The 14,789-nt window shown below is 40.1% G+C and overlaps 1 protein-coding gene across 3 annotated transcripts in view; it reads left to right on the top strand.

Annotated features, from left to right (window-relative positions):
• Window positions 1–302: 302 nt before the first annotated feature.
• PPARG (peroxisome proliferator activated receptor gamma) overlaps window positions 303–14,789 on the top strand; it is a 54,160-nt gene continuing 39,673 nt past the window's right edge. The window contains exons 1-2 of one of the 3 annotated variants that reach the window (XM_027703145.1): window positions 372–405; window positions 7,575–7,650. In XM_027703145.1, the coding sequence (XP_027558946.1) occupies window positions 7,575–7,650 (76 nt within the window). In that variant the 5' untranslated portion in view covers window positions 372–405. Of the gene's footprint in view, window positions 438–7,574; window positions 7,651–14,789 lie in introns of all 3 variants that reach the window. The other 2 variants (XM_027703146.1, XM_027703147.1) reach the window with 2 other exon arrangements.

The raw sequence follows: 14,789 nt of genomic DNA, 5'->3' as shown, positions 1-14,789 counted from the left end.
CGGGGCCCGCGCTCTGCCCTCAGGTACAGGCGGGTGATTCCGCTCGGCGGGCGCGGACCCGGAGGGAACCGGCTGGGCTGGCGGGACGGTCTGAAGGGGAGAGGACGGAGCCTCCTCCCCTTCGTTCTCCTCCTCACGGACCCGCTGTCCCGCTCGTCCCCGTCCCTGTGGCCGCGCTGCCCCGCGGCCGCCCCCGTTTCCATCTCCCCGGCCCCCGGCCGGTCCCCTCCGCCCGCCGCCCCCTCGGCCCCTCGGCCCGCTCCGCTCCCCCCAGCGCCCGCCGGGGGCCGGCGGGAGGCGGCGCCGGCCGGGGGAGGCGGTCCCTGCCCGGGAGGACGGGCCGAGCCGGGGAGTTTATCCCACTAGAAGGGAACAGTTTCTCCCGCTTAGACTTGACAGCGCCAGGTCAGTGCGGGCTGCGGGGACCGTCCCCCGAGGTGAGGGGCCGGCGGGGGCGCGAGGAGAGCGCCGGGCTGAGGGAGCCGCGGGCGGGGGCGGCGTGAGGGGCCGAGGGGCCGGGGGGCTGCCGGGCTCGGGGCGGGCAGAGCGCGGAGCCCCGGCCCGCCGGGGATGCTCGGGGTGCCGGGGCTGGACGGCGGCTCCGCGGGAGCGGGGCGGAGTTCGAGGCTGTTCCTGGAGCGGGGGGAGAACGGGGCGCTCGGCCTGGCCCGGGGGGAGCGGGGCCGGCGGGGCCGCTGCGGAGCCCGCGGGGCGGTGCGGGAGGGGAGCGCGATGCGGGGCCCGGAGCACCCCCGGCCGCCTCCAGGTGCCTCTGCCGGAGCCTCCTGCCCGCAGGAGCGTGGGCGCTGTGTCCATGGTGCTGTACCGGGGCCGGCGCGGGCGCTCCGGGAGTCTGGCCGCGGTCCCTCCCGGGGAGGATGCTCGGGGGCTGCGGGGGGGATTCCCCCGGGCAGGGGGAGGTGATGCGGCTCCGCGGCCTCGGGGACAGGCACCCACAGGGCAGTGCTGGGCTCACCTGGCTCCTGCTCCTAATGAATGAACAGCCTTTTATTTATTTATTTATTTTAAATTTCTCAATCGCAGAAAGTCGGGGAGCCTTTCTGAGCCTGCAACAACTAAGATGCTATGTTGAAATATATTGTGTCTTGATGGCATGCCTCAGGTTCGCAGGAGCATTTTGTAATCTTCCTGGTGTCATTTCTCTCCAGGGTATTCTGCAGCTAGAGAGTGCAAGTTCCTGTGGTGTTGTAACTTTGAGGCACTGTGTACACACGAGAATACAATGCTGACTTAACAGGGATGCATTTATTAATATTAGTGATGTAAGGCTGATATTTATTCTGATTAAAAGCTCAGGAAATTATCAATTTCTTCATGTTCTGTGGAGTCTCAGTTCCTTTAAATCAGATGGATCAACTATAATTCTTCTGGAAATAACTAGGTTTTGACTTAGCCTTGTATTTGTGACTCACTGCCCCATCTCTGAGCTTTTGATGTGGCACATGATTCCATTTAAAAATGTCTATTAAAATTTTCTTTTTCTGGTACCAATTAGTCTATAATTTAATAAGTAATTTACCTTTCAAAAGATTACTATGAGTTGTTACTAGTTAACTAAAAATTCCCAGCGTACACCAAGTGACTATGACATATGATACTCAGCCCTCTCCTTTGAAAAGAAGTTGCTCTCATTAATATCAGAATTTGTTGCATGAAGTCATGTGTTTGACATCATTATTCTCTTTGGCTGTCACAAAAAAAATTGCTGCAGAAATTGCTTAGAGATTTAATTACAAGATTGTAAGGAATTGCTGTTAGCAGTGCGTTAAGACGTGGCACAATATAAGCATGGACTTGTCAGGGGGAGAGAGAGTTGAAAAAACAGTTGGCATGGACTTTGATAACTAATCGGAAATATAATTTAATGGTATTTTACATAGGCAAGTTTTGAATTTTGATGTTCTTAGACATCAGTTTTGTAAAATACCCCACTAACCGGTAGTGTTTCAGAGACTATACACTTGTAATCAGCCTTAAGATAGTGTGTGTTTCTTAGAAATGCTTCAATGTCAAATTCCTGGATAATACAATATATTAAACATCAGCATTCCATGAAACTTCCATTACAATATAGAATATATAAATAATTCTTGTTTTCCTCATTTATATTTCATATAATGAATTCTCAGAAAATTCTTACCAAAAGAAGGTGATAAAATATTAGAATTTAATTGAAAAATACTGAAGCTATGCCTTTTAGCCTTCCTTATGGTACCGATAAAAACACCCACTATCAACACTGCTTCTAAATCTGACTCTTTTGTGAACTTCTTTTCATAACCATAAGTCCATTTTTAAGTCAACAAAATAAATTTAGGCAGAGCTTCAATTGCTGTCAGTATAATTTTCTGCTTATAGCAATGGCTAATGAATTTTGAGAAAAGATGTATTGTAAAAACAAGGGAAAGTTTAAAAGTAGAATAAAAACTCTATCTTGTACAAAGCCAGACTAAATCATGAAAAGCGCACTTGGTTGTTTCACCTTGATTTCTGAGGCCCTTTTTTTTACATATAATCTGTTCAGAATGGAGCTGGATATATTTACTAGGCATTTTTGTAGCCTAATCGTGGGTCTCTAGTTGCCTGTATTTGATATTCAGAATCTGCGTTTCTTTTACAATCTTTTGTCACAAGGATTATTCCCGTGTCCACCGAAGTCATGCAGTAAAACAGTTTCCAGTGTAGTTACTCAAGAGAAATTATAATACAATTATAAAGTCTCCATGCTGAGTTCTTTTGAAGTCATGGATACAATACTTTCCATTAGTTATTGCTACTAGTTTATTTTTTTAATCACTGATAGGCTTATTAAATGTAGGATATTAGATGATGAGTCCTAATCGTTCCAATCATTTCCATAATTATGTATTTTTTTTTAACAGCAGGGATCTATTTTTCAGGTACTTTATGCCAAATATTCTTTATGTGTCAGATAACTTTTTGTGAACTAACAAAAGAAAAAGTTAGAACCAGTCCAAAGCAAGAGAACATGGTTGTACTCAAGTCCTACACACCCATGCCACAAACAGAAGTTGGGGTTTCCCATTAAGAGGTCTGTTCTCAAGGATTTAATTTAACTAGTACAGAGTACTTGGGGAAAAAAATCTCCTTCTTGCCCCCATCTTTTTCCCTATGGAGATTTTTCCAAGGCAGAATGAAAAATGAAAGAGCCATAAGACTTGTCTTCAGATATATTGATTCTCAGGAATATGAAATGTAAATTGATTCCTACATTAAATGGTAAAGCTTTTACGTTTCTTTTGTCTGGTACCCCCTCCCCTTTTTATTTTATACAAAGGAAAGTCTGGGGCTTTTTTTCAGTTGTGCTTTTTTTTTAAATGTAGAGTAGTCCATCTTTTCTCAGTTGTACCTGCTTTCAGGTTCCAGTGACAATGTAGAAAATGCTGGTGATGAGCAAATTGTCACCCCAGTACTAGAACCCGTGGTGAGTGGGGCTTGGGATACTCCACATCTTGCAGGTATAAGGAGATATGAAGGAGAAAATACATGTGGCAACCCCAGGGAAGATTGAGTTTCTCCTTCAGCATCAGGTCTTCTACCGCAACAAGGAATTCTCTTCTGCCTGTCACTTGAAAGTTGTCAGCTCTTCTCACAAGGCAAAAGTACAAGTAAATCTGTCGTAGACTCTTGTTCTTTAAATTTAGAGTGGGGGGAAAAAAAAAGCAAGGCCTCGTTTTCAGTCTTCATATCTGAGAATTTTCGCAGAACTTAAGTCAATTTGATGAGGTTCACATTTTTCTCCCACTCCACCCACACCTTCCATTATATTATTTGGCCTGTTTGCCCTCTCATAAACCACTCTATAGAACTGAACTAAACAATGACATCATTCTCCAATTAAAATTCATGATACGTGAACTATATAGATATTTTTAATTACCTGTGTTGCAGTAGTACCCAGCAGCCTAGTCAAGATTGGGGCCATCTTGTTACTCACTCAAATGTAATAATTGCCCTTATCCTTAATACTATATGATCTATGACATGAGAATGCAAATAGTTACACATTTTCAATGGACACACAATATCGAAGTGCAATTGATGCAAAGAATTAAATTTAAAATTCCAGTGATTTATGCTTACAACAGTAAATGATTCTTACAAAATTATGACAACTAAGTTATGTATATGTGTAATAAATCCCCACATTTACAGCAAAAAACTCCTCAACTTCTAGGCAGTACCCTATTCTCTAAGTAGAGCTGTTCTTCCTTAGCAGTTTCACTGGCTTTCACTGTAAATAGAGAAAATATCCTGCTTGGAAAAGGGAGGATAAGGCACTACCTCAGGAGCCAGGCAGTGCATTTCTGGAATGGACTAGCAGGTGATGCTTTGTGGACTTGCATCAGCCACCCCCTTTCCTCATGACTAAGCAGATCACCTCCATGCCATGCAGTCTGCACTTTGAGGACAAAGTCTAGGAATTCAAGTCTATGAATCCCAAAGTCTACTCTGCTGGTTGATAATTAGCAATTTAAAAAACACAAAGCTTACGTAGCTTTGTCGATGTATGTTCAGGCACAAGTGGGCTCCATGGCTGCTGAGGTGAACGTATGTGTGTGGTTATGGACGTGCTTGTAGGGCATGTGTGTGTGTAGGGAGAGTATTAACCTGTTATAGAAAGGCTTCCTACTTGTCTCAGTAAGACTGAAAGGCTATATATAACTTCTGATAACACAGTCTAATAAATATTGGGTAATATCCTGGTAGAAAAATATACAGGACACTCCACACTATTAAAGAAATGTTGGTTTATTGGAAGGTGCACAGAATATAGAAAAAAGATCCCAGCTTCTGTGAGGTCAGTGGTGGATCTGCTGTTTCAGTAGGGTCAGATTTGCAATCTACGTTCAGTGATAGAAATTTTGTCCTATACACTGTTTGCTTCCACACAATTACTACTGAATTACTACCCATGTGTGTGTTTAGTATGCTGAAAGTACGGGCCCTGACTCCAAAGGAATTGCTGTTTGCTCAGTGAGACTAAAGGCCTGAAATTAGATAACCATGAATATATATTATAGCACAAGTCCTATCTATTTTTCTTTAAATTTTATAAGAAATGCCAGTGTAACGGGGGAGTATATTTGTCTGGAGTACTGGTGTTTGTGATCCATTTCTTTAAATGAAATATTACCGTTTTGATACGGACACTGAAGTTGGTGTTAGTTTATTCCAGACCTTCAAATTAGGCACTACACTAGTTCTAGTTTTGGTCTTACAGCAGCTGTCATGGGAGGAAAACAGTGTACTTTGTGCTGCTTTATGGACTGTTGGAATTTCATGAGCTCCATGGGGACTCCAGTCTTTCCTCTTTATCACAGATCTGATTGAGGCACATTTGAGATTCCCTTTTGTCCAAATCCTGTACTTTTTTATAGACCTCCATCTACGATTCCTCTAGCTTACCCATACATATGTATAAAATTCTAAATATGTTATTTTCATCCAAACACTGTTAGCTGTCATGGAATATTCATATAGGATAAGTTAGAGCAATGGAGGTTTTCTTGTTGTATCCCGTGTTTTTCCGCTGGGTTAAAGCCTTTCTTTTCAGAGGATTTCATATTTACACAAAGTAGTCCTGCCCAGAATTATGATCTCGTCTGAAACTTTTTACACAATATGTGATTACACTGCATTGCATAAAGTGGAATTTTATGTTATAATATTGCATTATAAGTCCATAGTACTTGTGTATTTGTTTAGATTTATTGAACACAGATGTTGTGTAACTGCTGTAACTATTTGTGGCTGTGAAGCAGCAATTCTGAAGTTTGAGAGGCTTTGAACTTAGGTTGCTATCTATATACAAATAGACTGATGTAGATTTGCACTGTCTGTGCCAGGGCATTATTTTAATATTGCTGTGAAGTAAGTGCTCAGGCATGGGGGCTTGAGAGATATGTCAGGCTACCAAAAGAGTCACTTTGTTACACCAAAAAAAAGGAACTATGAAAAGAAAAATGTTAATTACAGGCTTTAACACTCACACCAAGATCTTCTAGTAGGGGTGGTCAGAAAAACAGGTTTTACTACCTAAACCCGGTGCTTTGTGGTGCTATCTAATATGGGGGCTTGTGGAAAAATGCAGCCACGTCTATTTACTGCCTTTCATAATGTTCATATTTCCTCATGATAGGTTTAGGTACTGACTTTTTATGTCTACAGTAAATAAAATAAATAAAACTCAGACTTTATCCTTTCATCTTGAATATGTTTTCCTTGGAGTTACTGTTCCCTACAGTGGTATTTAAGCTACAATATTTTGTGCTGAATCTCAGTTTTTAAGCTTAATAGAAGCATGTTATTATGTGGTATATTGCTAAATTGATTTTTAATCCTACCTATGAATGCTAAAAAAAAAAGAAACCAAATTTTACTTTCAGTCACACCCAGAGAAATCTATGGTTAGGCAAGTACAGAAGTACATGAGGGCAAAAAGTTATTTGCACAGAGTTTCTCTGTATTCTCTGGCCTTATTTGGGACCGTATTTAATGGAATCATGAGAAATTTTGAAGAGGCTACTGGCTGAGGGTCTCATTCTGAGGGTCTCATTCCCTTCAGGGTAAGGGAATTATATGTTATCTATTTGCTTTCTAGCTTGTAGCATGTCTAAAACGAGGTTCTTGCACTGAGCTAATGATGCAGCCGTTCCTCCGACCCTGCTAAAGTTAACCAGGACAGTGGATGGATTTACTTCATTGAGTCCCTACAGTTCTGCCAGGATTTTACTGCATTTTGCTGGATTTCTTCCCTATTGTCACTCCCAGATGCCATCATTTGCACTTAAACTGCATATCTGAGATGCCTTATTTGTACATCAAGGCATGCTAGTGTGTCTGAGTCTTAAAATTATTAGAAATATTAAGAAAAGCAGGCTGGTGTTTTATTTATTTTAAATATCCCACAGTAATAGTCTACATAAATAGAGTCTGATAAATGAGTGCATATTGCAAGATACCCATATAAAGGTATAGACTTTCTGAGTTTTGCTTAGAACATCATTAAAGAGCGTGGAAACAAAAATTCTGCAAATATGCTTTCACTTTCAGAATTTCCAGCTGTTGCTGAAGATGGCTTGAGATGACAAACAAGATGAAATGTTGAGCTTTATTTAGAACAAAAGGGTTTCACATTGAAGCAGTTTTCTGAATGAAATAAGCACCATTCAGGTTTATTTTCCTGCTTATTTTTTTATACATTTACACTAAAGCTATTGCCAGAATTGCTAAATTGGCCTGGAGTAAAGTATTTAGTAAAGATCTCATCTAAGTGTGAGTTGTTATAATTAACTACAGAATAAGTTTCAAAATCAGTATTATGAAAGTTTATTATGACACGTCTTGAATTTAAAATAGGAAAAAAAGCCAATATTTCAGAATTACTTGGAAAGGTTCAGGTTTTTAGCAGTGGCTTGAATGTATTTTTCATTATTAAGGCAATGAAAAATAATTTCCAAAAATCCTCTAGAAGCTTAATTAGTTCCTATCTTGCCTCTTTCTTTTTTTTTTTTCCTTAAATTATTTAGATGTTTGCATGTAAGAAATGCTGTTGGAAACAAATTCCACATTGCTCTCCAGGATTACCTTACCAATGGATGTCGGGTGTGTTTTGCAAGCCCCTCGGAGTGTTTGCTGTGCTGTGAGCTCCCGATTGTCCCGAACTGGTTAATTGTTTTTGTGATGCAGAGAAGAACATTATGGCACATGAATAGGAGACCCAAGAGGGTTCCTTACACAGTTTCCTTTGGGCACTGCCCAAAGCCTTGTTCTCTGGGCCTGCCTCATGTGATCAGCCTGGACAACTTGACCAATTAAACTGGGTGCGGCGGATATTTGTTATGTTCACAAGATCTTGTTTAGGTTCGGGTTTTTTGCAGTAATCCAATCCCTCGTATAAAATATACACTTGGAATCGTTGCACTGGCTTAGGTTTTACCCTGGTTAGATAGGATAAAACATCAGGTTATGCAAGCTACATTCTGACACAGGTAATGACATTTGAGGAATTATTTTCTGAGATCAGGATTACTGATTTATTAAGAAATAGTCGTTACAGCACAGTTGGCGTAGGCAGGAATTCTTGACAGTGCTTGAAGTACTGGAAAACCCATCAGTATCTAGAACCCATTTTTCCTACAACAAAGATATTTTCTTGTAGATATGTCTTCTTGAAAATTTTAAATCCTAATCCAAAAATAGAATATTAAAGATATATTTTTCCACAAAAATACCTTCCTGTTTTAATTTCTATAACAAACCCGTTGACATGCTCATGCCAGAGTTCACAGGAGCAACTCTCCTCATGAAGTGAGTCTGCATCTATCACTGTTTTCATTGTGCTGGTCACCGGGGGATCGTATCTGTCAAATTTTTAATGAGTCACAGTTTTGTTAAGGAGGGCATTTTTATGCAAGGGAAGAGTTGCAAGCAGTACAGCGGCTCTGAGCTGGACATAATATGCTGTTTCATCCTTCATGATGTAATACTGAGGATGTGGAAGTCATGTGCACTTCTTTCCATTCTTTTTCTGGGTCATGAGGGTGCCAATTCTAAGTAGGTGAGAGATCAAATAAAAATCCAGAAAACTGCTTTCTGTAGATTTTATCAATTCTGTTTTTCAAAGATGACAATATTATCAACACTGTTCTGCTTCTTTACAAATGAAAATATTAATAAACCAAAATTTATGCAGAATAGGTGGAGTAATGTGCAATGTTAAGATTGGCTCTGGCTTTTTAATCTTGTGAAATAGTGAGATTATCTTTAATCTTAATAGAGACTACTGGTGTGCAGTGTGATTAGATTAATTGCAGTGGTGGATTAAGGCAGGGATCTAAGGCTGATGTGGGACTTTGGAGGCCCAGCAGAGAAGTGAGTTGGGAAAAAGGGAAAAAGCTGTCCAGAGTGAATATTAGGAAAGGAAATGAATTAATTAAATTAATTAATTAACGGAAATTTCAAAAAAAGGCAGTGGGAAGATTGGCTGTAACTGCTGTTTCTCTTTATTAATTTAGCCTTTTTAATGTTTGCCAAAGAAAGTATTCAAACCCAGGAAAATTCTTTTAAAAATACAGCTGTTTGAATTTCTTTTTCAAAGTTTAAAGTTTACTGTTGGATCCTTCTTGATTTTGAATTCTTCTCTCTGGTCTCTTATGAGATTTTCAGCTTTTCTTGGTTTAAGATATGCTGACAATGCCATAACGTGGTCTTTCACTGTATTTTGGCATTTCTACTCATTGTTCTTTTTCTGCCCAAGTTTGCTCTGTTTTTTAAATCTAGCCTTATTTATTACTCCTTTGAGAACAGGAACTGTCTGATATGCTAACAACAAGTGACAGCTTTCCTGTCACTGAGGACAGGAGAACAGGCAGTGAATATTGCTGAAGCTGAGGTAAGTTTAGAATAACAATAACTTGTGCATCCCCTAAATTTGCTCTACTGTAGTGTGACCACGTTCTCTGACGCAGGCTGGGCAGCAGATTCCTGTCTCCTCCCCCAGCCACCCACAGGAAGGCACAGCACAATGTTAGACAGCATGTGGCAATTTTCAATTTCTGCTGAAGGTTGACCCTTAGACAGGAGGGTGACTCTTTTGTTGGCACTAATGAAATGCTGTGAGTCTCCATATAGTGCCAGAATAAATGCACTTAAATTAAAAAAACAAACCCACAACAAATTAGTAGACATTAAAACAGTGAGACAGTAAGACCATTTCTTCCTTTCCTCCCCAAATTTGCATTTTGAAGGGAAGAATAAAAGGAGGAAAAGGTTTGAGGTCAATAAGGTGAGAGACACAGTGTAAGAGGAGAGATAAAGTAGAGAGAAACTCTAACTGTCCTGAAGGAAAGAAGAAAAAAAGCAAGAAGGAAGAAGAAATTGATGCAGGTATGGTTACCACTTTGCTGACAATTACTCCAGGAAGGGCTAATTAATGTAGTAATTATACCTGACACTCTGTGGAAGAAAGGAATTCTCTGGAGTTCAAACCAGTAGAAGTTATAGAACCTCCATTCAGCCATGAATATGGAAATTAAATAAAGACAGTGTAGGCTAAATACTAAATAGCTAATAGCTAATAGCTCCTCAAAGAAAACATCTTCTAAATAAGAATTTCTGAAATTAAATCACAGAAAAAAACATTGGAAAGTCTCCTGCAGAGCTGAGTGTTGCACTGGGATGAGTTCCTGACAGCCCCCAGGGGACATTTCCCTCCCTTCATCTTCCAGGAGCGGTCATTCAGAACAGGTTCCCATGTGCCCTTTGGTGCTGGGCAGTCCCTCTGAACAGTGAGTTTTCTTCTACATCCCTAGGGCATGTGGATTACCTTAGCTCCTAGAAGCCAGGGGTGATTTTGAGGTGCTTATTGTATCCAGTCTCTTGTTAATTTTTCTCAGAGCAGAAGATGAGATAAATAATTAGAAGTGTCCAGCTTGCTGTAGTATTGACATCTTTATATTGTGGAGTCTCGAAGCAGCAAAGTATTTCTTCTGTTTTCATAAGACACAAAGACAGATGGGTAAATACCCCTTTAGATATCAGTTATAGGAATTTGATCATTTTACTTGCTTTGTCTGACTGAGTGTCAAGAATGGAACTTGTATCTTAGAGTTTTCCATCTCTGCAGGGTTTTTTGCTGAACACTGTCAGAGCTTCCCCTTCCTAAAAGCTGAGTACCCACTACAGGTCTTGCCAGGCAGAAACTGGGGCCACATTTAGGAAGGAAAGGTTATTCAAAACTAAATAACTGTGTGAATTCGAGGAAAAACAAAACAAACCCCTGAGCAATTATATTCCCTGGTCTCAGAGAAGCCTAATTGAACCAGTAAATCAAAAAGTGCTGTAACTTTGGCACAGGAAATGGATGGGGAAATTGTTAAGTTCTTAGAATTGTCCCTGGTCCAGTTTTAGCTCATCCAATTAAGAGCCATTCAATAACTTCCCAGAAATACTTTGGGGGTCAGCATGGGCCATGGACCATTTGCAACAGGCCATTTACATGTTGCCACCCGGTTTTGACAACTGGGAGAGTCTGATCATGAGTGGAACAAGTATGGGCAGAGTGAGAGTCCTGCTGCTCCTCAGCTCATTGATATCACTGAAATAGAACAGGTTTAAATGCCTCTCAGATTTGTTATTATTTTCTTTTAAGTTTCTTCCTACCTACAGAGCAAGATGATCTGTGCTTCAGGTTCTATTCATAAATTTTTAGCTCTAAAAGATTAATGATGTATAACGTGGAGATCTTTTTAAGTTCGAGAACTTCTGGCATACAAGAAAGAAGTGGAAGTTGTATATTTGGCAGAGTAGAGGTTGGAATTTTGTGAAAACAAAAATCTCTATAAGTCATTTTAGTCTATGTTCTCTGGTCATTTGGCTGTCATGTAAATAAATCAAAGGACACATAACAAAAAGCCCAAAATCTCTTAAAATACTCCTAATTTCTTTTCTAACCACTGGTGAAGGAAGAAGTTGTTAGTGTGGTAGAAAAATTCTTTCTCTATTTATACATCTGTCCCGAGCAGATGTTAGTAAAATACCTGTATATGATAAAGCCATTGCTCTGAAAACTACTTTGAAATTTTTACTGTCCTGCTATCCATTCCAAGAACTTTAGACAACTAACATTGTAACTCACCTGTAAAGTATACATTACAACTTGTTTGCTCTGAAAATTCCTTTTGGCTCAAGTGAAAGCGCGCAGGGCAAACAAAGTTATGAAATGTGTACACAAGGTGTGAGAGGAGATGGTTACACTTGGGTATAATTTATGGTCCTGAGCCTTCAGGGTCGTCAGTGCAGTCTGACCTGTGCTCACCATCTCGCTGATTTGAGTGGTATTACAAATGAATATCAGGGCCGAGTCAGACTGACTGATTTGCCCCAAATAGTGTCAACAAATAAATCATAGATTTTTAATTTGTCATTTAATTAAATAGAAAGCCCAAAAGATTAACTCGATGGTCCTTGTGGGTCCCTTCCAAATCAGAATATTCTGTGACTCTGATTTTAAGACTTGAAGATTTGAGAGCTAAAATATTTGACAGTGTAGCCACTATTTTAAACTCCATTTCTGTTGTAAAAGTTGATAAATATTTTGACTGTTAAAATCCTTTCCGCTGTGTGATCATTGATTCAATTAAAGGAGCAGAAAATACCATGTTTTGTTGAGACTTAAAAGAGATACATCAAGAACCTTTATAGGTATTTAAAGAGGTGAAGCATTTGGGAAGAAATGTAAAATAAGTTATAAGATTTTTCAAGAGAATGAGACACAGACTTCCTAATAAAAGTATGACAAATCAGAGACCCAAAGCACTATTGAAGATGAAAATTCTAATATTTTAATTTCAAATAACTGACTGGCAACCTCAGAAATAGTATAGAGAGAAGGACGTTGTCTTGAATATAGGTAACTGGAGATGGGGAAAGCACTGCATGGTATTTATTTATATAGGAAAAATACCCCAGGGCTCCTCAATCCCTTTTGTTTTTCTTAATTAAAGAGTAATTTTTAAAGGAATTTTTTTAAAACAAAGCAGTGTCGTTTTTAACCTACCTCACACTGGCTAAACTAAAAGTGGGTAGGTTTAGATTAGATATTAGGGAGAAATTGTTGGCTGTGAGGGTGGGGAGGCCCTGGCACAGGTTGCCCAGAGCAGCTGTGGCTGCCCCATCCCTGGAAGTGTCCAAGGCCAGGTTGGATGGGGCTTGGAGCAACCTGGGCTGGTGGAAGGTGTCCCTGCCCATGGCAGGGGGTGGAACAAGACAATCTTTGATATCCCTTCCAACCCAACCAGTTCCATGGCCCCGTGGAGGCAGCGCGTTGTTCCGTGTGGTGTGGGCAGCACGCGACGCAGCCGGGCCCGACTGAAGGGTCATCCAGAAATGCAAAGTTCTGTGGGAGCATTTCCCATCTGCTGAATCTTGAAGGCATATTTTTCAAAATTGGTCCACCTTGGAAAATCTTACCTAAAACAGGGATTAAACCCTAACAAATGGGTATCCAGTGTGTTAATATCAAAGCCAATTTTTAAACAAACTTAAATGGTTTGTAACGATGTAAGAGTAACACAGAAGGACAAATAAAGGAAGTAGTGTGTGAATCATCCTGCCTGTTAAAAAGTCTTGTTCTGTCCTTACACAAACAGTTCCTTGAAGAGTAGATCCAATTAACTTAGTTGCCTATCGATATGTCCTTTTGGAATTTTGGAATTTTTCATTTGGATTTGCTGACGTGTTTTACAAGGTGAGGTCAAACTCTCTCACAATTTTGGCACATTGTGTTAATACTCCTCTACACTGTAGTCAGTTCTGGCTGGAAAAAGCCAATGTTTCCAAAAGCTCTTGGGATGAAGAGAAAGAGACCAACAAAGACACAAGAGGTAACAGTGAATATTATAAGCCTTGTTTCTTTAGAATTACATTATCAACTGAAAAATTAGTTTTTTAATGGGCATTATTTGAATCAATCTGTTAAATAAATATTGATATTTTATAATATCTTTCCAAATTTCAAGTATTCCACATACCTTTGGGATATGCTGGCCAAATTTAGGAGCCACTGAAATATAGAACTTCTTAGAAAGACCTTTCAGAATGAGGCTGTATCTTAATATTTTATTACAGGGAACCGGAAGCACAAGAAATCCCGCAGGGAAATATGTTCCTTTTTGGTAAATTAATCATGGCTTCCAGAGCAGAAAGCCCAGGAAAGCATCTAAACATTTTCAGTTTAGTCTTAACTACTTTGTCAATCCTTTAAATTTCCTTCCTCTGTATCTGAATCACGAACTGCTATTCAAAACGGTTTAAAATCATAAATTCATATAGCCTGAAACTTTTTCAAGAAAATAAAAAAGCAGTTTGTGGCCTCTGGGAGAGTAAATTCCAGGGTTAATTTATAACTAAAGCAAATGTATCTATAAAAAGAAGAAAAGCTCCATAAGAAATATGTTAACAAATGACAAGAAAAAAGAGGCTTGATAAAAGATATCAGAACTTGTTTGGCACCAGTGATTTTATGACTGAGGAATTCAATTATAGGTGTGTTGGGAGTACCAAATCACAATTCTTTAAATTACTAATGGGAGACAAAGCTCTTTATCATGGTCTGAATGTGTTCGCGTGAAATGTTCAGTCCTGCCCTCTGTAAATAAACTTTTAGTGCCCACACTCTGCATCTGCAGAGTCTGTGTCACACGGAGCAAAAGATACACAATTTCTGTTGAATCACTTGTCAAACACGCCTGCTGATACACTTTTATTAGAAATGATGGCAACCAAGAGATTTCCTCCCCTAAGTTTGCAGTATTCCCATAAGTTTATAGGTTGTTTCAGCTTGTAATTTTTCCCTTTCTGTATTATTAAGATTCTTCTAGAATGGTGGTAGATTTGTTTGCAGGACGGTTCAGTGTATATGACATCAGCGTGCTCTGCAGCGATAGGCAGTAAATCGTATCAGCTTGGATTTGTTTACTCCTCTGGTAGATACACGAGTGTCATAGAGGTCTTGGACCAGTGATGTAGATAATGACTTTGTACTTACCCCAGAGAGATGGATTAGCCTCGGATCAACGGCAAATTAACTCCTGCATCTGCCTTGAACGCTGTCTGCTGCTTGCTGGAGAGCAGTAAACCCCCATCTCTTGTCAGCCACTGAAAGAGGAAGGGCTGCTTCTGGAACTGCAAACGTAACTCATGGGGAGATCCCCCTGTTAACAGCTGTTGGGGGAAAATTGGAC

The sequence above is a fragment of the Neopelma chrysocephalum genome, unplaced genomic scaffold, assembly GCF_003984885.1.
Source record: "Neopelma chrysocephalum unplaced genomic scaffold, ASM398488v2 Primary Assembly neopelma1_209, whole genome shotgun sequence".
Classification (NCBI taxonomy): Eukaryota; Metazoa; Chordata; class Aves; order Passeriformes; family Pipridae; genus Neopelma; species Neopelma chrysocephalum.
The sequence above is the reverse complement of the archived record's forward strand: the minus strand, read 5'-3'. Positions and strand labels throughout refer to the sequence as shown.